This window comes from Carassius auratus, unplaced genomic scaffold, assembly GCF_003368295.1.
Source record: "Carassius auratus strain Wakin unplaced genomic scaffold, ASM336829v1 scaf_tig00029911, whole genome shotgun sequence".
Lineage (NCBI taxonomy): Eukaryota > Metazoa > Chordata > Actinopteri > Cypriniformes > Cyprinidae > Carassius > Carassius auratus.
The window spans coordinates 34,195-59,365 of NW_020525809.1; the positions used below are offsets into that span (position 1 = coordinate 34,195).

Consider the following 25,171-nt stretch of genomic DNA (forward strand, 5'->3'; position numbering starts at 1 on the left):
CGTCAAAACAGTGCCACAAAGAGAGATGTGCAGAAAAGTGAAGCACAAAGGAAAAAATGGTATCGCAAGCTCAAACTAGACTGACACACAAAATAAAAGCAGCGTTGCAAATACATTAATAGATATGACCATGGAAAATGTTTATTGCAAAATCCTTGCTTTCGCGCTGCTTCATTTATGTTTTGCAATAGATACAGACGGTTGGTCTGGGAACGCCCCCGGGAACCACCCATCACATGATGTGAATTTAGCCCATGGGGGGAAACATTGCCATGGCGCCAATTGAAATACATGGGACAATCATGCCGAAGAGTTGCTGTGTCGTTTTTCTGTACCTCCAATATACTAACAAATTATTAATTAAAGTTCTACATCCTTCCTAACAAACATACAGAACCAGAAAGGAGGGCAAATTGGCTACGAGCAATAAATTGTGAGGATGATCAAGGGATTGTGGAATCCCAAGACTAAGCATGTGTATGTGTGCAGTCGCCATTTCATCAAGGGCATGCGACGGTAACATTGTGTTCATTATAACGTTATCAAAACTGTGTAAGGTTGTTTCAGAAAGTGGCATGCATATATAATTAGCCTTATTATTCTACCTGAAGCAAAACTATGTAACGTTAGCCTAGTGTCGAACCTAAACGCATCTGCTAAGAGGTGTAGTCAATGTGATACCACTAGAAAAGACCAAGGATTTTCGTATACCCACTTAAAAAAGCGTGAGGATACGTAACAACTTGGTTTTGTGTCTGAACTTTTACACTTTCAATCATTTCATTCACTTTCATTCATTTTTGTCATTCAAATACACACAATTTTCACTGTTTCCCCCACGCCGACTCCGCCCCCAACTATGACTAGATAACGACTGTGTGTATTCTTAATTTTTGTTTAAAAAAAGCAATTTTATTTTCCTCAATACTTTAATTCTCGTTTGCAAAACTTTATTTTCTTTTGCAAAATGTAAATTTTTTGTGTATATATACAGCGTTAAATTGACTCCATACCTGTCCAGCTACCTATGATTTTGGCGTATAGTCTGGTGACCATGACGTGGCTGTTAGAGATGACCTCTGCTGATTATTCAGCTCTGCATAAGAATTAAAGACCAGAGCATGACCATAATATGAACAGATCCACAAGCTAATTACAGAATCACTGGAGGAATTTTCTGTCATTATTGGCATTGTGTTGTCTTGTGCGTTATCAAACACAAACCCGGCGCAGGAAGTGAGGCCCACGATCTTTCCTTTTCTGAGGATTTTCAAAGTGTTTCTGTTTGGTGGAAATGAGGGCGGCAACAGCGCAGAGGACAGAGGGGGCGCAGGGAGAGCGTTTTAGCACTGCTATGAGGCTAATGCAATCGGATGGCTTCAGTGAGGCGAGAGAGAAAGAAGGAGGGAAGAGAGAAGAGACATACGGGGGATGTTGAGGGACCTCTGGGACGCTCTTTCTGCTTTTAGGTGAAACCGCGGCTCCACTTGTACCTGTAGCACCTCCTCTCTGAGGAAAAGAGAAAGATGCTGAGAATCTTTCTGAAAAAAAAACAATGCAGACAAAAATGTGTGTTGAAATGGTTATAAAACCCTGCTGAAAAGATCATTAATTTCCATGCTAGTACAGGCTGGTTTATGCCAATTAGGGCTGGTCAACCTAAAACAGCTAGTATAGTAATAAGTATTGCTGGTTAAGAACAGAATTATACTCTATGCATAGTTTACATTGTTTTAATCTAATCTGTTATTTATACTTATATTTATTAATTCACTTACTATATTTATTAAAACTTCTTAAATACAGTTTTAATTTTAACTATTTATTTTTATGATTACATTTAATAGAAACAATAGAAACACTGGAATTTAAATGAAAAAAAAAATCTGAAAATATTTAATTAAACCAATAAAAATAATTATTATTAATAAAATAAATCTTTGGGAAATAATTTTTTTTTTTCATAGAAAAAGAATTAATGATTTAATTTAAAAAATACAACTTTTGGAAATATCAAAAATAAATAATGCTTTAAATGACTTAAAAAAATTGTATGTTTATTGTGGAAATTTTTTTCTAATTGCAGTAGTACTAGTTTTATAAAAATTTACATTATAAAATATTATTTAACAATAATTCTTTAGTTTTCATGGCGTATAAAAAAATAGGTACATTTATTGATTTGTTTAATTATTTATTGACAATTATTTTGGTACATGTAACTATTACTAATTATTAATAGATTTAATTATTTCATTTAGAGAATTAAGTTTAAAAAATGTATGTATTGGTTTAAATATTTACTGACCAAAATGTTGCCACTTTTAACTTTCGCTAAATAAAGGGAGAATAACAGTGTGCATATCTTTTTTGTATCATAATTATTTTGGTTCATTACATTTGTTTTTGTTTGTATTGTATTGTATTGCTATTTAATTTAGAGTATTTTTGTCCTTTATACCTATAAACATGTTTGTTTAACATGCACTTGAAACACAAAGAATGTAATGTGTTCATTTCAGAAAGCAATGTGAAATCAAGTTTGCAGAACATTAAGGTATATTCAGAAAATATATTCCAGGCCTAAGAATCTTTCATCCCATGCTGGAAGCCAAAACACAACAGAAGTGTCTTTTGAGCAGGGAAACTAGAACTTTTGGTGACACATACAGTACAGTACTGAGTGCATAGAAACACAACTGATCGGATCCACACAGGTTTTCTCTTCAGCCAAGAGCTGTCACTTTCAGGTAGCAGAGGCTAGAAGATGTTAGAGGTGTGACATCATGTCCAGACACCCACGGCCTTCTGGGAGTTAATCGCCTGGAAGAGAGAAGGAGAGGTGTGATACACAGCCTGATCAATCAAAACAAGTCTAAAAAAATACCTAGATATATGATATATTGGTACCATTGGATGATCATTTCACATATGTTTACATTTACCTTGGGCATCTAAATGTTTACTTAAAGTTAATTAATAGAAACTATAATGATTTAAAGACACTGTTAAATGTAATATTTTAAGATAAATATCCATTTTTCATACTGTATTTTACATTGTGATGCCTAAATTCATTTCTATTACTGTTCTCATTTTGTTTTTAAATTAACTTGATGAACTGACATAACTAAAACTATACTTATATACACAACAAAATTACTAAAACTTTAAAATTAAAATGAGAAGAGGAAATATAAAAATTAAAAGGATTCAAAATATTAATACAAATGATTAATTTATACTAATTTAGAAATAAATAAGACTTACTTTCAGCATTTCAAATTATTATATTTTAAATTTACTAAAATAACACAGAATTTTTTAATGTATTATAATTACATGATATTTAAATGTATTTAGGAAACGCTTTTATCCAAAGCGACTTGTAGTTAAAAATATATTTTTACATTTAAGATTTACAACATGAAAATAAGTTTTGGCTTATAAGTATTGGCTGGAATTTAGAAAATCATCGGACAAAATACTAACACAATATTGTAGAGTTGATTGAGACATTTGGTGTCATCTGTCAATAGGAAAATCCATGAAGCATCCTTCCTTCTTCTCCGAACAATAGAGTTGTCCTGTCTTTATGCTCAGGTTTATAATTCCTCGGCCGTACCTTAGTATGATGACCTCACTTCCTGTGTTTCTTCTCTTGACTCTTCCTGTTTGACAATAGGTTTGTTTTTTTCCACTGAAATCTAATGTTAGGTTGGTTTCCATTGGGAATGTCATGAATTCAAGGGAGTTAAGACCAGCTTCGACTAATCTAGCTATGCCAACTTCATCTTTTTCTTCACCGTAGACCACAAGCGAGCAGAAACTTTTCTTTCTGAAGCCACAGTGCTGTGAATGATTTAGCGTCCCTGCGGTGGTACTGCTGGGAACGGCAGGGCTACTCCGGCGCAGGCTTTAACGCTCATCGTTTATGGACGTTCAGGGGACAGAGAGGCTTGTTTTAACCCAGCTAGAGCTTCCCAGAGCTGGAGAGCATGAATAAGGCATGATCAGCCTCCGCTCGGTCTGTACGGTAGGCCTCGGATGACGTGATGGAGTCCAGGGGGGAACAGGAAAACACACACGAGGCCAGACAGGAGGCATGTTGTGACTGGGAACAATGAGGTTTATTTAGCATGACAGCAGCAGCAGGAGATGCAATGAACACGAGAGCTTCAAGCAGCATGTTTAGCCAATGACTGCTGATTCTCTTTTTGCGATGTATTTTGTAATTTGACTTCATAAGGGATGTGATCTTTAAAGGGATAGTTCACCTACAAACTCATTCCAAACCTGTTTTAAATGGTTCTTTTTGCATCCAGTTACAATGATCATGAACTCAAGCTTATATAAAATAGGACTCAAAAATGGCATAAAAGTAGTCCATACGATTTCTGAGTCATATGATAGCTTTGTGAGAGAAACCGAGTGAAATTAAGCTGTTAGATTTCCTTTGTCTTCATCTAATACTCACTTAAAGTTCATCGGGAAAAAAATCTGCCGATATTACACTCTTAAAAATAAAGGTGCTTCATGATGTCATAGAAGAACCTTTTTTGTCTAAATGGTTCCATAAAGAATCTTTAACATCTGAGAACCTATTCTATTTTACAAAAGGTTATTTGTGTTAAAAGAAGGTTCTTAAGATAATAAAAGATAAGAAAGAGATGGTTCTTTAAAGAGCTTTTGACTGAATGGTTCTTTGTGGAACCAAAAATGGTTCTTCTCTTTTTAAGAGTGTAGGGATAATAAGATAATAGTGATGCCAAATTTGTCAATGAATTTTTCTTTTGAACCAAATCTTTGATAAAGAATCGGTTCATCTGTGAGCGGTTCATACTTCCGTTTGAGCAATAATCTGTTCATGAATCAAACTGATTCATTTCACTGATTTAATGATTCAGTCACAGCAGTTGAAAATTATTAATTCTGAAAAGAGACTTTAAATACAGAACACAAGTCACATGGATTTATTTATTTATATTTTGTGCTGACATTGAATGTCATTGTATTTCATGGAAGAAAGTAAATCATTTATGTTTGGAACAACATGAAGGTGAATAAATGATGATGAGTTTTGTTTTTGAACTGTTCCTTTAAGGGAGCCTGATGGGCATCTCTCTGCAAGGGAGGAAACCATATTTCCAAGATTCAAATGCAAGATGTAAGGAATCATTCTTTGAAAAACTCATATTGATTAATTACAAATCTGATTATATATAATATATATTATTACCCTTCAGTCTCTATGTCAGTTCGGCCCTGCTCTCTACCTCCACATCCGTGTGCTGTGATTTGCAAGATGAACATTTGATTACACATGATGAATTAAAAATTGAAAGGAGCGGCTTTACTTTCCTTCTCCGTTCTCATGTATCTTTGATGTGCATTTCATTTCTTTTCTCTGGTTCGCTCTCAGACTCGGCACAGGATGTTTTTAGCTCAGGTTGGGTAATGAACTGTAAGATTTGACTGTGTGGAAGAAAAGGCAGTGAGACGGAAGACAGTCCCTCTTGAGGGCTGCTAAAAGCCTGCTGTCGTACAGCCTTTCTCCAGCCACACCCCACCAGGACAACCATCTCTGAATCCTGCACAGATGCAGTACAACCAACCCACATTGACAGGATTTTGTTATCAATGCATTTTAGATTTTCTTAGGGTGTCTATATGCGCTTTTTTTCCCAAAGACAAGTCCTGGCCAGGATTTCTAAATTGCCTAAAATGTCCAGGTTTTGGCTTTGTTTTCCTGTTTTCATGTCCTCTTACATTATATGTACACATTTTTGCATTGGTTAACCGTACTTTGTAGATCCCACCTTCTCACGTGCTTTGATTGGTTGATTATGTACAATCCTGTTGGCCAAACTACTTTTCAGTCATTACCTTAATCAAGTATAAAAACAATAGCCAAAGCCTGAACAATTTATGCAATTTAGAAATCCCAGCCAGCATATGTCTGGGAAAAAGAGGACTTATGGTCAACTCAGTTTATGAAGACCAGCACGACCAATACTAGTATGAATTTCTATGCTGGTCAATAGGTGAACATCTCAGATCTGTAGCTTTGTGACCAAGTAACTAGCTTAAAGGGATACTTCACCCCAAAATGAAACTTACTCACTCTCAAGCCATCCATATTTAAATTATTTTCATTGTCACATGATTTTTCAATTATCCTTGTACTGAAATCAATAAGAAAGCATTGAAACGTTGTGCAAAATTCAGAATTGGCTCAGCTGCAATTCGTGAGTTGGCCAAACTCCACAGAAAATGGAATTATGACAGCAAGAGGAATGGTAATTCAAAAACACTCAACACAGGTGATGCATTCTGGGAAATGAAGTCAAATTCAATTTTGAATTAGGCAGTTTCAAAGGCAGTTATGAATACCACACAGCCCTGCTGGGAACTTTATTTGAACTTACTGTTGGTTTGGAAATTATACATGCTGGTCCTTTCAGCATGAACATCCATCAAAATCTGCTTAGTACATTTATCTCAAGTTTGGACCGTGCTGAAAGTCCTTGTCTGTGATCTTTTGCTGCTATATCAGGTGGACGCATCAGGGGGCCAATGTCACTCCGGCCCCTAGTCAACAATACGACTTACACCCAGCCCTTTTAAGGCAGAAAAAAGACAGAAAAGACCAGTAACACACTAATGAACTCACCACTGTACAGACACACAGGCCTCGATGTGTAACAATAGCTGGGAATGATATTGCTCTTCATGTCTTGATGTACATGAGTGCTTCTTCTCCGTAAAAGGACAGAGAGAATCTATTAGTTCAAAAATAGACTTTTAAAATCCTCAAGCTAATAAAAGACTTTCAAGCTTTTTGACCACACGGGTTTACAAGACCTAGATCTTCCACGTCGATAACGCAGGATCACGTAGTAAACTTCTGCTTCTCTCTTTTTCCAGTTTATCCTTTTAAATCAGGGACTTTCTAGTCTTTATATTAGTCCAATTTCATCTTTTGCCCTCCGTCAGTGTGTTTTATCAGCTGACGAAGGGCTGGAGTGCTCAACTGCTGATTTTTTCGGAAAATAAACACTGACAGTTTAATTTATCTCAGCTGCTCCGGACTCCATAAAAGGCCTCGGTCTTCTGAAAGTCATTTGTTTACATTTGAGCTCTTGGATGTTAGATCTAAAAAAAAAAAATACTCTTAAACAATGGGAATAGAAAGCCAATGGGTGTTGTAAAGAATGTTTAAGCTGTGCTAATCAGCAAATCTGTGCTTTTCTACTCGCGTATCACGTCTGGGTGAGGAATCACTCAGCGGGCTGGTTTATTTAGTTGATGTGTGTCAACAGCTATGAACTTCTGTGTCCAGTCGTGCTGAAAAGCAGACGAAAGAGATATTTATGAATGTTTTGGGAGGAAACGAGGAGAGAGAGGAGTCTTAGTTTTTTTCCAGTTCTGCATCAACTTTGTCTCAGGTCTTGCCAAAATCATACAAATAAAAACAAATCAGCCAAAAATACTGTAAGTATATAAAGCGATGGAATTCATACTTGCATATTTTATTTTTATAGTGTCTTTAATATGTAAATAAATGAGTATCCTGAGAGTTTGTGTACTTAAATGGCATATACTGACTTGCATCCTCTATTTTATCTCAATTTAATCTCATTGATGTCTGTAGATGAAACAAGTAAGATCTAATTTGTGGTTATGGTCTTATTTATGATTTTACTGAATTTCCTGTTGCCCACCAGGGCTCGTGTCTCTCTCTTTCTCAGGGAGATTTCACTGGAACGGTCTCCCAACAGCTCTTGGCAGAAGAAGTTCAATGCAGAGAGCAAACAGGGAATTCACCTTAAAAGGAGCCAATCTTGAGTCTCTATAAACCCACGAGAGCCAAGAGTGTATATACAACTGCAAGAAACAGTTTACAGTCACTCCAGCACTTCTTAAAAAGATACTCCACGTCTGTTTTTCCTGAGTGTGTGTGTGTGTGCGTGAGAGAGAGAGAGACTTTCTTAGAGACCTATGTGTGTTTTTATTGTCCTTTTTACAGTCATATATAATCTATTGTCTTTTTTACTGTCTGATGCACTGCTTACACAACAAAACACTCACTGTTGGGCCACCAGACAAGCATGTGATGGATAAAACTTTGAACTCTGTGCGAAAGATGCAGAAAAGGACTTACCAAATACGACTGGATTTGTTGGTTGACGACCAAAGCATCTCAGATGTGATGTATGTGATTATTAGACCTTTTAAATTATCCTGATATCCTGGGCTTAGCTGGTTTAGCTTGTGCCCAAACTGCTCCATACACAAACCTAAAGGTGCAATAACAAAAACAACCTGCTAAAGGGTCAAGAGAGGTCAGGAAATGGTCATGAAAATCAAAAAAAGATTTTGTTTGTGCAATGTATGATCCTACGTGGCTCATGCTGACAATTTAAGAAAGCCTGAATATTTTACCTTGGGTTTAAACACAAATTTAGCATCACAAAGTACACACGTTGAAATAAGTTGGAGTTAAAGCACTATATTTAATGCAAATAATTTGCCACAGCAGTGTTTGCACTTTACTGGTAGCCATTCATGATAACATTCAACATTCAACATGAATTTGAATATTCAGTATTGACACAAACCACAATGACAACAACAACACAATGACGTTACACTCTTGATTTAACTTCTAGACTACGTGTATCATCCTGATAAAAATGGAAATGTGGTCTTAACCAGGAACAAATTTAGGTCTTAGGAATCACGAAACCATTTTCAGACAGACACGAAACTGCAATAAGAGGTTCTGAATATTTTACACGCAGCTCTGCGGTGCGTCAAACACAGCTGACAGCACTGAGAGATACAGCGCACATTAAAAATGGTGTTTTCAGCGTCTGTAGTCCGACATGACAGTTTCTGTTAATATTAACTATGTAAAATGTTCATATTCCAAGTTAAAGTTCCAAAGAAAGTTTTGCCAGGAGTATTCCCCACATTCACCCAATAAACTCATCGCAAACTCAAATTTGAAAATGCTCAGTTTTACCCAGAATATTTCCCTGATGTTGTTGCGAAAGATCCTCTGTCCAAAACAAATGTTTTTAGCATTTTTTATTGTTTTGTAGTGAATCTTCACAATCTTCTGAATGTTTTCAGCACTGAAGTGTGTGTTTGCCATGGAATACAAAAAAAATACACAGATTTATTTCACAATTCAGACTTTTTTTCTTGCAATTCCGACTGAGACATAAACTCACAATTCTGAGAAAGAAAGAAGTTTACATATTGCAGTTCAGTTTTTTGTTTGTTTATTTTATTTTATTCTTCCACGGAATAAAAAATTAAAAGGTCATTGACACTTTTTATCTCACAATTCAGACTTCATGGCTGTGAGTTTACAGAAACATTCATCAGATAGAGTTAATCTCATAATTCTAAAAAAAAAAAAAAAGATCTTACGTTTATATCTCATAATTATGACTTTATTCAGAAAAATTCTGAACTGTGAGACAAACTTGGAATTGTGAGGGGGGAAAAAGCAGAGATTATCTTTTTTATTTTTTACACCATAGTGAAAATAAGCTTCTCTTACACAGAAAAAAAATGTACACAGATATTTACCCCCACCCCCCCTTACTTATTTTTTACATAGAAATCGCTAGTAAATTATATAAATAAATTACAAAGAAGCAGCAAGTAACATTTTGAAAATTAAACATTTGAACATACAATTGAACATACTCCAATGATCTTTATTTATAACTTTGGAAAGTCATTTTTTTCAGTGTATAACATCCATGTTCTGCCTGTTTAATGCTGTAATCCTGAGGCCGTGCGAGAGCGAGAACATCTCGCCTGTCTCTGTCAAACAAACGTGTCTGATTTGTGCTCCTCCCGTGCAGCAGAGATCTGCACACTGTCATTTTGAACATAACAGAGGAACAGAGCTATACACAAAAATGATTTATAATGGAGAACACGAGCTCACGGGCCCGGAGTTAACACCATTCCTTCCACCTATTCTCTACTCCTTAAGAAGACCAGAATCCCTCCATTTATGAACTTTTACATCCTTGGAATTGTATTACTGACCCCCTGAGTGACCCCTGCAGTTCCTCTAAACTGTTATCTCTGGTGATGAAGAATGTTAGAGGTTGTTATATATATCCCTGGCGTCTGATAGCGAGGTGACTGTGGCAGACGTGTTTATCTCTACCAGTTTTTTCTTGATTACGAAGGGGGCAGGGTGGTCTGCAAAAGAGATGCAGACCCCCGCTGGGACACTACAGGGTAAAAGCAACTCCCAAATCACGCCCTTCGCTAATTTGAGTGTTTATCTGATATCTCAGTTAACCGAGAAAAACATTTGCAGACTGATCTAAAGAGAGATTCAACTCAGAAATGAACCACTAAAATGAACCAATGCTAAACTAAAAAACCTTTGAAAAACACTCAGGAATTGTTAGTAGATTTCACAATTACTTACAAAGAAACAGCAAGTAAATATGGAAACCCATTACTGGCACTGAATTGAAAAATTAAAAAGCAATTGTGGCTATATAGAAACTCTATACATAAACTCTAAGAAAAAAGTCAAAATTATCAGATATAAACTCAGAATTGTAATATATAAACTTGCATTTGAGATTTCTGAGAAAGAAGTCAGAATCGCACGATATACAATTCTGTCTCATGATTTTTCGTACAATTGCAAACTTATATTTTACAATTCTTCTGAAGTTTTTTTCTCTGAATTGTGAGAAAAATTCAGAACTGTGGGATAAGAAAAAAATAATTTACTTTTATCCCACAGTAAAATAAAATGGGATAAAAGTAAATTACCTTTTTATTTTTTTATCCCATGCTGCAAATTTATAAACAGTGAAATATTGATTTCTTGTAAGATGCACTCCAGTAAATATTGTCTTTTTTTTATCTTCACAAAATCATCTTTTACAATGCACACTCTTAAGAATTTGTTGAAAAAAAGACAAAAAAGACAGAAAAAAAAGAAAAGTTGTCAATCAATTAATTTATCTTTTTCATTTTTGCAAAGCAGCAGTCAAATTGCAATGAATGAAGGAGCATTAATATAATACAGAAATTAAAAATATGTTCTACTACTTTTATAGCGTTCTTTAAGATGCAGGGGGTCTTAAACAGACCTTTTCTACATAAACTCTCAATGAAATCCTAAAACATGACTGTGCATGTGTGAGTCATAGGTAAATAAGTAACTCAAAAGCTTTTAGCAATGCTCATGAATATTTAGCATTGCGAAACTTAAGAATGGAAAAAATTAAGCAATAAATTAAATATTTTACAGCTCAAAAGTTCTGATCTGTGCAATATCTTAAATACAGATCATTACTGAAATGGTACATGTAAATATTTTGTACAGCGAGGGACTGTAAATAAACACACTACAGCTGTAATACCACAACAATTGTCAATGTTGTAAAAGGATATCAGAATATCAGCGGCTGGAGGTGTAAACCGCAGATATTATGGCATCTTTTCCTCTTCACATATGAACTAGGAAGGTCAGAGATTGTTTTAGTTAAGCAGTAAGCAGGTAAATGATTGTTAAGGCTTTAGAAACCCGGCAGCAAGTTTCTGGTCTCTGAATAATTGTGTTCCAGGACAAAGTCAGGAAACCAGTCATTCCTGCACACACAGGCTGAGCGTGCATTAACACACACTCCGACACACTCACAAGCACCTTTACCCACACACACACACACACTTCAGTCTTGCCTGTGTACATATTAGACCAGCTGAATCACGCACTTAAACACACAGACTTGGCCTGTGAGCCCTGGATCTTTATAATTATACATCTACTTGATTAGATATTACAGCTCAAAATATGAAAATGCCTCTGACATTAATAAAAACACAAAACTATGTTGCTCAAAAACAACCAGCTGACCTTAAAATATGTGCAAAAATGAAAAAAAAAAACATGAATATATTTAAATAAAAGTCATAATATAATATAATATAATATAATATAATTACAATTTTATATATATATATATATATATATATATATATATATATATATATATATATATATATATATATATATATATATATATATATATATATACATACATTTTAAATAATGACATTTAAAAATTAATAAAATAAAAAATCACATTATTTAACATATTTAAAATATTAAATTTTTTAAATACTATCATATGTGTTATATATATTTAATTGTAATTATAACTAAAAATATTTACATTTTATTATTTTAACATTTTTATAACATTTATTTAAATATATGTTGTATAAGATATAAATGTGAAGATTTGTTCTAATTACAATTAAATATATATAAATTTTGAATGATACTTAAAAACTACTGAAATAATCTTCAGAGAGACACACTGCATGATGCTCAAAAACAACAAGATAGTTTATGGCCAATGATGATAAAATAACAATGAATACCATTTAAATAAATGGTAAAAAAAAAAAATTATATTATATTATATTATATTATATTATATTATATTATATTATATTATATTATATTATATTTTAATAGTTAGATTTAAAATTAGATAGAATTAAAAAATCTAACTTATAATACTTTCTTATTAAAATTTAGATGCATAGTCATATAGATATTAATATATATTTTCATATACCATAACATTGTTGTTGTCATCTTAATATAACAAATCATAATCTATTATTCTTTAATCTATTCAACTTTTATTTTAAATATTATGCAATTTACAGATATAAATACAACAATATTTACAGAAAGTTAATATTATAATATTTACAGACAAAATGCAAGTTGTGATGTAAAGGAGCAATTATTGAAAGTGTAAAAACTATGTTTTTGTTTGTCTGCTTTAACACAAGTCAAGAAACTGTCTGGTAAATGCTTTAACAGGATTGTAAATGTTTCACACTAAAGCGCATTCACCATAAAATGCGTGGGACATCAAGAGTCTGTCACGAGACCGAGCTGAGCACGTCACGCGGGACAGCCGTGAGATCTCACAGACCTCAGGATATTTAGATAACAAGCAATGTGGGATATTTAATCAGAATCTAAATGTGTGTAACCCATATCCAGTATTTACGTCACATGTGGACAGAAACAATTCAGTTGATTTTGGTAATGTGGCGCCAAAACCCCAGAGCAATTGTTCAGCCGTTTAAAATGCGTTGATTCTGTCTCACATTACAGTCAGGGAAACTGTGGCATTTCATCCACACACAGACATACACACTGCTATGAACATTCAAAACAAAGCCTACCAAAACTCCTACGAGCCCTGCAGTCAAAAGCATAGAAATAAATTAAAGGTTCAAGTGCAGAAATTAGAAAGGAAAAAGGAGGGCAGGGGAACGTACAGGGCTGCTGTCGATGTGCTCTCGGCCCAGTGATGAAGGCCTCTGTCGTATCATTTACACACTGGGCCGAGGTAGAGGGAATCCACCCATAAAATGCTGTCCTGGGCCTTATGCATTTTAGCAATAGCCCTGGTTAGATTAAAAGACACAGTTAAATGATCCATAGGCAGGTTTAGATATGTTGTGTTTATGTAAAGATATAAGAACAGAGAACGACATAGCCCTAGTAAAAAAAAAAACCTGCCATATTTTATTTCTAATACTTTATTTTCATGCTTCAAATCCATTAACATTACAGACATATCAGTTAAGACTTACTGATATACGAATATAATTATATATTTGCAGTATTTCTTTACTGCACAATGCACATTTTATTTATATCATGGCTAAATTGTGCTTTCATGTCACCATTGATGAGGCTTGTGTGATCTTGGAATAAAATAGGTCTTTAAATGCAAGATATTACCTGAAGTATACTTGCAGTAGATTCACTTCAGCACACTCGAATGCAATTCAGTGTATCTTTAATTGGACTTCGGCACTATTTCATCACAATTTAACTTTGAGTATTCCAGTTTAGTATACTAAGAGTACAATTGCAGGGTATTTTCATTAAGTTCATAAATATGTATATTGTAATATACTTAGCATTTACATTTTATTATCTTTTTAGGAAAGGTTATATTATTTATCCATGCTTAGGTGATGAACCACGATCAACGCACAGAAATGCAAGGACATTGGTAAATAGTCCATGTGACATCAGGGGTTCAGCCGAAATTTTATGTAGATACAAGAATACTTTTTGTGCACAAAGAAATCAATAACAACATAACTTATTTAATAATTCTTTCCCATGAGTTACCATCTTTCGCCATTTTGGAAACTAGGCTACCCCAGAATGTAATCAACTTAATGAGCTTTGTTTACAGTCAGCATCCACACGCTGTCTACTGAATGTAAACAACACTGATAATATTAAGTATACATTCTGGACTAATCACAAAAATGGCAAAAGTTGGTAACTCTGGGAGAACGCTAACCCTTCTTTGTGCACAAAAAGTATTCTAGCAGCTTTGTAAAATTACAGATGAACCCCTGATGTCACATGGACTATTTTACAGATGTTTCTGTGCATTGATCGTGGTGATATCCTCTATATCGAGGGTCAGAGAGCTCTCGGATTTCATCAAAAATATCTTAATTTGTGTTCTGGAGATAAATAAGGATCTTACGATTTTGAAACGACACGAGGATGAGTGATTAATGACTCAATTATCTTTTTGGGGTGAACTATCGCTTTAATAAAGCACACTCGAATAGGTAGAAATTAAATTTTATATTAGTTTACGGTCAGAGCTGTATCCCTTCTATCCACGGACAATATTTAGGCAGGCATAGATGTAAAGGAGGGGTTAGATATGGTGATGATGGTGGTAAAGTGGGCCGGGCCTCGCGCAGCTGAGTCCCATCTGAAGCTCGGGAGCGCGCGTTTAACATGATTGATCCGCTAATGGGACAGAAGAGCAGACGCACAACTTCAGCTTTAAATCTACCCACGGTTCCTCTTTCCTCCTTTCTTTCCACTTCAACTCAAACGAGCTTGATGTGAGCGAGAAGGGAAAAAAACTCCAAAAATCACCTCCTTTCCCTTCTGTCACCCTCACAGAGCACCTTTCACCTTTACTTTCGGATTGTGGCTTTAACTCACGGCTTCACTGGGCACAAACGACACCAGATTCTCTTCTGCAACTTTAACGCACACCAGGGACAAAATCACCGACAGGGAAACGTTTTTTTTTTTTTTTTTTTACTTTTCTGGCACAAAGAAGCGTTAAAGTTACACAATGAGTCTGAAGTCAGATTCAGAGACGAACACCAGTGTTTCATTAGAGGAGGAGGTAAGAGAAATAAACTTTTTTAGTAAACACAAACTTCGTTTAGTGAAGTTCAAGTCACTGCCGGCGGATGGATGACTGTGGGAAAACTGTTTTGGCGTTTGACATGTCGATTAAATCTCGTGTGAAGCGTTTCGGAGGCGTTTGCCGCTTTGAGGAAAAGCGTTTTTACTGTGGAAAAGCTTTGAGAGGAATGTGTGGAGTCTGTTGATGATTAATCTTGAAGTTGGTATTGAAATATGACTCACCTGATGAGACACTCTCTAAAGTTTAAAGCCAGATTTAACGAGCAAATGTTTCAGTGGGTGTTCTTTGGACTTGTTTTTTTTTTCTCTTTTTCTTCGGTTTGTTATGTTTTGCTGCATTAAACAAACAATGACGTATTGAACGTGGGTCTTGGTTATTAAAAAAATATATCTTCACTTTAAGTGCCTTCATTTTCAATGTATGTCAAAACTATTGTCGGCGTTTCGGGGTTTCGTAAAAAAAAGTCCTAAACGTATTAATTTGCGTTGATTTGTAATCCATTTTTTTTTTTTAAACATGGATGTCATCTTTTACAAAAGGGGTCGTTGTTATAATTTTAGCTTTTGATTAATTTTAACTTCAGACGCGGTTGTGTAATCTCTATTGTATTCCACTTAATCTACATCTATTTTTTGTGTGATGTGCAGCTTCTTTAAATTATTCTTTAAAATTTAGTCTTTCAGCATTTGCAGTAAATTGAAATAAAAAAATGAGTTTATAAAGAAGCATTTCTTATTCTATATGTCCTAAAGTCTTATTTTTAGCAATATTCTACACCAGTTTCTCTGCTCTTATGTGTAGATGTCACCTCTGACCTCTTGTAGAGGCATTTCCTGCAGTTCAGTGTTTTGCTGGCTCAAGACCTTACAAGGCAGTTTGCAAACACAACAGACTTGAGCAGGGTTTTTTTGTTCTAGTGAGAAGTTAGTGAGGATCGTTGTGCAACTGGTGCAATCTGGGCTGGGAGTTGTGTCCTGTGATTGTTACTGGGCAGCACTGGGTCAGAGCGTTTGGTGTGGCCTGTCCAGATTGTTCATTGTGTTCAACCTGCAATAATTCGGACAGGGGTTTCCTCCCTCTGTGCCTCGGACCGGTCGCTTGCATGCCCTTTGTTTCTGTCCTGTTAAACCTGCATCCCGTTTTACTGACCGCCGACAGAATCGACTGTTTATTTGGGTTATTAAGTGGCACATTGTCCATTATTTGTCATTGTAGAGTTTATTCCTTTTTGATGAAATTCCTGTTGTTTATTTACCCTCTCAGCTGCTGGCAGCGCTTGAGCACTGCACTCGTGTTTCAGGAACATTGAGGATAACCAAAGTTTCTGCTGAGGGTTTTAAACCGACACGAGTCTGAACTCTGCGCCTGCTCTCCCTGCAGCCGTTCGGTCACTAGCTCCTCTGAGATGCTCCGGAAATGACTGGTTTCCAGTGGCTGATTTATTAGTGGATGTGTAGAAATTTAAGTGATGGACGTTTGTCCAGAGATGCACACTGATGATTGGCTGTTTTAGTACTTTAATGACCTGACACATTGTTTTTAGTGTTGGTACCACATTTTGTGCACCGTGGTGTTAAATTGCTACCATTATTCTTGTACCATGGCATATAATTCCTTAAAAGAATACCATTACATTTTTTTTAACACAATGAAAAATATGACTCTCTTAACGAGCATATTAGAGTAAAAAAAAAAAAAAAGGGTGAAATTTTAAATAAAAAAAAAAACTTAAAGTATTATTATACGGGACCAATGACAGAATTTATTGACAGTCCTGACTGAGATAATAGGAATTTTGGAACTTTTTTTTTTTTACTCTATTGGACAAATTACGGTTTCATTAACTGCACAGATATAAGAATTACAAAACAGAAGAATTTAATTCCTATAAATTTTAACTCTAATAATAGGAAAAACTTCTATACTTTGAGAATCTGGACTAAAAATTTGTGTTCAGGAGAATTTATATCACACTGCAGGTTTTTTTTTTTTTTTTTTTTTTTTTTTTTTTTAAGCCAAAACAAAAATCTTGTTTCTAGTTCTGTGGTAAAATATGAGCTGCACATGTTTTTTTTTTTTTTTTTTTTTGTGAGGTTCACCCAAAGCCCAGGGTCTTTCAGATTTCGGTTGTTCACCTCCTGAAGCATTTGGAGAATGTGATGGGTCAGGCTGAACCAAAGTTCTCTCTTCCCCTCTTTCTTTCCCCTTTTCCGTAAAAGGTCATGGCACACTGTGTCCTTCCTCCAATCTTTCTCTTCTCCCCTCTAGATCTGTATGAGTTGCTACATCTATTTTAAAAGGCCACTGCTTTTTGAGTAACTCTAGAATCTGTGATACTTAGTCTTAATTTGTTGGATTAAACGTGTTCTAGGAATTCCAAGGTCGAGTGCCGGTTTGCGGTTCATTCTTCAATTATTTTTTTTCTTTATTTGATCTCCCTTTGCTCTCTCTGTTCACTGTAATATCATTTGATCCATCCTGTAAATTTTTCAAGTTAAATTTGGTTTTCTACCTTTTACTCACATTGGAGCAATAATGCTGTCCGCGCCCTGCAGAAGTTTCTGCATCCATGCTTAGGATCACACACACACCTGATCACCATGCACACACTTCTGCTCACTAAACTAACATGATCTCATGATTTTGATCTGAACTAATTCAGTCTCCGATAGCAAATTCAACCGACAAACGGGGAGACTCTGACACAATAGGAAGGGACAGAGACAGTCCAAGGTAGTTCTAAGCAGTTTCTGTTTTTCTCCTTTTCAGGTGCACATTTATAAAACCATACATGGCACTCATAGGTCAGAGGTCACCTGCATTTTGTGTCATTTGTTTGCTGATGTCATTTAGCCATTTCCCTGTTCTAGGTACGAACACTATTTGTCAGCGGACTGCCTGTCGATATCAAACCACGTGAGCTTTACCTGCTGTTCAGACCCTTCAAGGTGAGAGACAAAAAATAAAAATCTGGGAATTTTGTCAGTCCACGTTTTTCTGGATGTGGTGATTTTGGTTAAAAAAAAAATTCTGATTTTATTTGTCCTTTTTTATTAAACAGGGATATGAGGGATCTCTCATAAAACTGACCTCAAAACAGGTAAAGTTGAATTATTTCCTTTTAGTGTGGATTATGATTTCTCCCAATTTATTTAAAATGTCCGGTTCATATTTAACCTCCCTTTTTTCTTTTATTTTTTTTTAACCAAATTATCTTATTCTAATCTCTCTATATGTATGTGGTTGTTTAAAATTTATATAGGTTGAAATTTTCTTTTTTTTTTTTTTTTTTAAGCACATCATTACTTGTTTTTAACTCGTACTTTCATTTTAATATTAAAGCTAATATAATTTATTTTGAATTTGAGGTGAACTGGTACATTCTTAACAGATTTTATTTTCAGAGATTTTTCTGACTGGTAGTTGCTTTTCTGTCTGTTTATCCATCTGATGTGTTTGTTCATTCTCTAGCCTGTGGGGTTTGTCACGTTTGACAGCCGGTCTGGGGCTGAAGCGGCCAAGAATGCGTTGAATGTAAGTGACTTGCTCCGTCAGTAAGCTGAAGTGATGGCAACTTTTAATTATTCATATAACTGTCTGTGCTTTTATGTCCTCCAAACTTTGCTCTTAAGTCTGACTCAGATGCTGCTCTCCTCTCTATGGGGGGTGGGGAAGTTTCAGTTGGTCCCTAAGAAAAGTTCCATGACGTCATGCATTTCATGAGCATACTTTGGGAATCAGTGCACTTGTGCTGCTGTTCGGTTTATGAAGCGGTTGCTTGATTTGTGCATTGTATGAAAGTGCATCCGGTCTCATCTGTTCTCAGGGTATCCGCTTTGACCCAGAGAGCCCTCAAACGCTGCGTCTGGAGTTTGCGAAAGCCAACACGAAGATGGCAAAGAGTAAACTGATGGCCACACCAAACCCTTCAAACCTGCACCCAGCTCTAGGTGCACACTTCATCGCTAGAGACCCATGTGAGTATAACACTGGGCTTAAGCCCCACCCACACCACAGAACATGATGCTTGTTCTGAGTTTATTTTGTGATGAACCACTAGAAATCTACCGCATGCATTTTAGGATATTTAAGCATTGTCGTTTAATGGTTTAGTCACAATGTAATCTACAGCAAAAGAGCAAAATCATTTTGCTACATGTGCACTATTTCTGAGTGCTTTCAGAAAGGCGCATGCATGTGAAGACTGCTGGAAGTATTTAACCGATTTGTTTTTGCCACTTTATAGGCCTTAAACCATTAAAAACACATACTTGAAAGAAAAAAGCCCATCTTTACAGAAATCCTCATCAACCTGGTAATTTTGGTCTTCAGTGAAAGCAAACCGCTGACAAAGAAAGTGCATAAGTTTATTGGATGCAGGCAGCTCTTAAAGTGACAGCAGTCAGATTTGTCAATCAAACAACAAAAGCGAATCTGTCACTGCTCTTGAGTAAATCACTATTGAAACATTAAGACAAACGTACACCATGAAGAATATGCAGTGTTTTTATTTTATATCTCATACAATGTAGCATTTTCTTATAATTGTGCTACTTTTTTTTTTGGTCCTGTTTGTAATTTTGGTTTCCTGGTTTGGTTTTTCCTTTTTAACTTTCAGGCTGTTTCTTTTCAGTGAGCCTGAGGTTGTTTTTCTTTAACTTTAAATCGATGCTAGAATTCTCAGATGTTTGATTCCGTAGATGACCTGACGGGGGCAGCACTGATCCCTGCGTCTCCTGAGGCGTGGGCTCCGTATCCTCTCTACACCACTGAACTGACCCCAGGCCTGCCTCATGCTGCCTTCACCTACCCCGCCGCTGCTGCTGCCGCCGCCGCCCTGCACGCCCAGGTGAGGGATCAACCGGTGTGTGCCCTCTCTTCCTTCAGGCCATCACGGCCTCTCTGCTGTTTCGGTCCAGAGTGACGTCGCCAGAGCTTGTTGACCACGTTCTGTGGTTGCAAATTTGTAGCATTCATAATTCTAAAGTCGCCAACTCCAGATCAACAAATGTTGAAAGCCTTTTCCCATTAGTTCTATTGCTTTGTGTAAGGGATTGTGGGTAAAGCCCAAGTTAAGGATTTCTTTTTTTTTTTTTTTTGTTTTTTTTTTTTTTTTGAATTTTGGTTCTTATTTTAATTTATACTTTTTTTAAATTATTATTTAAATTGGCTTTGTATATCCTCTTATTTAATCTATTGAATTTTTTTGTACTTTTGTTGCATGTTGTTTTGATTGTTTGGATCTTACACAAAAAGATTCAATCAAAATACAAAGACAAAATTAAATGGAGGGATGCAAAAAATCTATATGAATACAGAATAAAAAAATAGTTTAAATATTTTAAATCTTCATAAATTTTTATTTGGAGTCTTATGAATTTGAATTTTAAATTTAAATGCAATTTCTTGAATTTTTCTTAACTAATTTAGGAAATGTACTTTTATTTAAAAATTGCATATAGAGCAATGCAAAAATTCAAGCACATGTGTATGTATATTGCATTTTTTGATCCCAGGGAACACATGTTAGGAGAAAATTGTTAGCTTGAATGCAATGTAAATCGCTTTGGATAAAAGCGTCTGCTAAATGTTGTGTACTACCCTATTTCACAAAAATAACATGAGCCTTTATTTCAGTAGCTTGTAGTTCAGTATGCCAACTTTCCCATAATGCACCTGACTCGCGCTCTGTTTAGATCTGACCATGGGTCATCTTGACGCAGCTAAACCAGAGGAGGTGTCAGGGGTCCACACTGAATATGACAGGTCTGATTACCCAGAATCCCTTTAGAACAGCATTCCTTGGCCTGCTAGCATTGCTACGAGTTCACATCAGAGAAAAGCTGTTTTTAATTGCATCTCAGGTTGGATTATGACGTTGAGTGAATCTGTGCCCAGGGATTCAAAAGTTTAGCCAAAAAAACTGTTTTTATAATGCATTGAAAGCAGCACATCTCAATTCTCCCCATAAATGCTTTGCGTTGTAGGTTTAAATGGGTAAAAATTAATATTAAAGTGTTTTTATGCTCCTCAGGTGGTGATGTCATGGTTTTGTCAGTCTTGCATTGTTCGCTTGAGTTTAATGAAATGTGATTGGTTTTGAAGAGTGTGCTGACAGATCAAGTTTATTGATTGGATGGCTAGACTTTGTAGTTGTCGTAGCAACACAGTGAGAGCTAAAGGTCATGGATGAGGAGGCTTTACTTCAGTCTCTTGAGCGGCACTGTAATGTTCATCAAGTCTTGAATTCAGCTTGTTCGCAGTTTAAGTGTAAGAGAATGAGACGTTATCCAAACAAATGAGAAAGAACGGATCCAAACAAGTGTTTTACAGTCCTGTTTGGATTGACTGGCTAAGGTTGTAGTGTTTTGTCAGGATCTCAAAGGGGTTGTGAAAGGTTTCATCCTCGGGGTGAGCGTGTGAGTGCTAATGGACACATTCTCTGCCCACTGTCACTCCGAGGGGCTTCAGAGTTCAACCATTTAGTTTTTTTCCAAAGAATAAATGGATTTTTCATTTCAGTATAAATGTAATAATTGGATATATGATTGTAGTAATAGTTGTTGCAAGAATTATTACAATTATTTCTACAATCAATAAAAAAAATAATTTATAAGTGCAATATATTGTAATTTATTGCTGTGTATGTAAATGTGCAAAAACAAAATATACCAAATTGTGTTGGTTTGTTTATATGGGGTGTATGCACATTTTACTTTATTTAGATAAATTATGCATTTAAAGGGTTATATAAAACGATTTAATCTTTCCCTCTCCGTATGAAGTGGTTAAATTTTTACATAAAGTCTCTTATTATAAAGTACTACTGTCTTGTAAAAACAGAAGGCGTACTGTACATTTTTACAGGAAAAAGCTGTTAATATCCTGCTTCTCATAATGTTTTTATATTCTGTATCTTCCGGACTACCGGGGGGAAAAAAGCTTCATGAACTTTTTTTTTTTTTCTTTTTTTTTTTTAATGTCATAACTTTGTTTAGAGCGTAAGAGGGAAAAAAGTAAAATATATTATTTTTGAAGTTTTAAACTGTGCAAGGTCACAGAGAAATTTGTTAATGTAATGTCCTCTGTAGAGGGCAAAACTCCATAGCTTGGAGTCGGGAGGATATTAAAATGTATAATGAAAATAACATTGTTCTGTATAAAGCTCATAAACAACCAAGAACTTCTAGCCATCCTGGATTTATTTGGCTCAAGGAAATAAAGTGGATTCCTTCGGCATGTTTGCATGTAGCTGGGATGACATGACTATAAGTCTGCAGTCGAACTGCTGGAAGACCAGAACTCTTGGCTTTCTCTTACTCCTTATCCAGAGCTTTCCAGCACACACCTGTGTGAGGTTACATGGCCTGCGCTCTGCCGCTCGAACCACTCGACGCCGCGTGAAGAACCTGGGAGGGAGTCAGCGAAGGGCTGAAACGGACGTGCCAGGCTGATTGTCGTCCTCTTGCCCTTGGCTGGGGAAGTGGGGGTTTTGGCGTGGTTTGGGAGGACAGGACGGGAAAGGAGTTAATGTCATCTTGCTGAAAGATGTTTATAGATGCACTGATAAGAGTTTCCTGCTCAGTCAGGGAGTTCATGCTTGCGTCAGGTCATTAGCACCACTCAAACTGGAGCCTTTGAGAAATCTCTCTCTCTCTCGTCCTTTTTTGTTTGTCTACAGTTTTAAGACTTTTTACACTGTCTTAAGGATTTGTGAGTTTCTTAAATGCCTCTTAGCAGCAACTTTTTGGCTCAGAAAAGGTTGTTGGCTTTATGGTTCTTTGGGGATGTTTAAATTGTTCTGAATGTTAAGCTCGTTTGTTTTGGTTTTGTACAGAATAAAGTATTTATTAATTGGCATTTATAAATAACGTAGTTTACTGTATAATAAACATTTGATATTAACTGTTTTTATAAATTATAAGAGTTATTACTATAGAATAAAAACATTAAAAGCATAATTTATAAATTAACATGTTAATGTAGTATGATATTAAAGACAAATACATGTTTTTCTATGTAACTTTTTTTATATACTTAAATTTTTATTTTCATAAAACATTAATATAAATGTATTTCTTTATATAAAACATGCAAGTGATACTTTTGAGGAACCAGAATTTTATAAATAAATGTTATTTTTATTGTAATATAAAAAAAATATTTTACTAAACACTTTTTACTTAAGACTATTTGTCTTAAGGTCCATTGTCATGTTTGTCAAGGAGAAGCTTGTGAAATCTGAGATCTCATTGTAACTTCTCTTGTTCATGTCTGTAGATGCGCTGGTACCCTTCTCCCTCTGAAAGTTCTCAACCGGGGTGGAAGTCCCGCCAGTTCTGTTAAATCGGTGAGTATCAGTTGCTTCACCTCCTGCTGATGCTCCCTAGTCCTGAGTGTACTCCATGATTGTAGATGACCATAAGCTGATGCGCCGTTCTCGTCTCCACAGATGCAGTTCCTTGCCAGACGTTTTGTTTTAGTTTTTCTCTCCTGTTTAAATGAAGGACAACTGGGCTCAGCATTTAATTTAATCTGGTTTATTTAATGGACAATCTAAGCATGAAGTATTGTTTTCCTGGAGGTTTTCTACAAAGCACTCTGAGATACTGAGGACTCTGACAAACCTCCCGGTACTGTCTCTGTTTCCAGAGCTGCGCTTGACGAGCCAATCAGGCGCAGGCGTTCAATGTGTCTAGCTGCTCTGATAGAGGTTTGTATTTAAAGTAGTCACCCTGCATGCGATAAGATGTGAGTTTTAGAATTCAGACCCTTTTCTTTTCCGTCCCAGCTGACCCTAAATGTTTTCAGCCGCTTGTTTTTGCAGTTTCTTTAATTTGTGTGAAAGGTGGAGAGCTGAATTTAGAATTTTTGTTTGTTTGTTTAATCCAGTCTGTGTACTTTTGTTTTCTATTTAAGAACTGATGACATATGCACTGGGTATTTGTTTGTGTTTGTGATCTTGACGTGAACAGAGCAGATTCGAGTTCTTGTCTCCTCCAGACCTTCAATACATCTTCCTCTGCCCTGAAATCAAACCTCTACGTGTCTGCTTGGAGAATATTTGAAAAAAAAAAAAGAAAAAAAAAGAAATGTACATTGTGTAATGAATATTTAAGCATTTGTTTTGTGCAATTAAATAAGTATATATGTATGAGCAGTTTAGGGTTCCCTTTTTATTTTGGGATGTTTTAGTTGATTGTTAATTCGGTCTATAACCTGTTTGAAGTAAGTGCAATTCCTGATCCTCCCCCCTTTTTTTGTTTTGCTCTGTTACATACTGAAGTTTCCAGACTGTGGCAGTACTGCAAGTTTAAATGGACTGCTAACATGAGATTGCTGTATTATAATATATATTAAAAGGTAAATGCGTGTTGTTGTTTTGTTTTTTTTCTCCTTTCCTACAATGTGAAACTGGAGAATAAAAGGGATTCTGAGGATCTTGTTTTGAGTGGCTGCTTCTTATCCAGAACCAGAATTGTATATTTGCTGGAAATGTACTCTCCTTCAGGCCATTCAAGATGTAAGTGTTTTTCTTCATCGGATTTGGAGAAATGTAGAATTACACCATTTGCTCTGCAGTGAATCGGTGCCGTCGGAATAAGGAGTCTAACGGCTGATTAAAAACATCACAATCCACATGATTCCAGTCCATCATTTAATGTCTTGTGGAAAAAAAAGTTGTGCATATGCAAAATATCACTTTCTCCAGTAAAAAGTTGCCTAAAACATGCACAGATCAAGCAATGTTTACAACCAAACAGTCAAAGGCCAAAGCTATTATAAACGTGAGTAAATTTTGATGTTCGAGGACAGAGGATGGGCTTTTTCCACTGGAGGAGGCTCTATAGAGTTTTGCCAGAAGCAACATTTTGAAG

General features: G+C 35.7%; 1 protein-coding gene and 1 long non-coding RNA gene across 3 annotated transcripts in view; both read left to right on the top strand.

Moving 5' to 3' along the window:
- LOC113079956 (uncharacterized) overlaps nucleotides 1-9,170 on the top strand; it is a 39,990-nt gene extending 30,820 nt beyond the window's left edge. Inside the window, exon 4 of the long non-coding RNA XR_003281782.1 lies at nucleotides 7,728-9,170. This is a non-coding gene — a long non-coding RNA (uncharacterized LOC113079956). The remainder of the gene's footprint in view (nucleotides 1-7,727) is intronic.
- Nucleotides 9,171-14,835: 5,665 nt separating this feature from the next.
- Nucleotides 14,836-24,666, top strand: LOC113079957 (RNA-binding protein with multiple splicing 2). 2 transcript variants are annotated; one of them, XM_026252202.1, is made up of 8 exons: nucleotides 14,836-15,269; nucleotides 18,164-18,241; nucleotides 18,355-18,393; nucleotides 18,765-18,827; nucleotides 19,120-19,270; nucleotides 19,994-20,157; nucleotides 23,574-23,643; nucleotides 23,746-24,666. In XM_026252202.1, the coding sequence occupies exons 1-7, from the start codon at nucleotides 15,216-15,218 to the stop codon at nucleotides 23,637-23,639; spliced, it is 615 nt and encodes a 204-aa protein (XP_026107987.1). In that variant the 5' UTR covers nucleotides 14,836-15,215; the 3' UTR covers nucleotides 23,640-23,643; nucleotides 23,746-24,666. The 2 variants fall into 2 exon arrangements, with proteins under 2 accessions (XP_026107987.1, XP_026107988.1); XM_026252203.1 differs by having other exon boundaries at nucleotides 14,840-15,269; nucleotides 19,994-20,142.
- The last annotated feature ends 505 nt before the right edge of the window (nucleotides 24,667-25,171 follow it).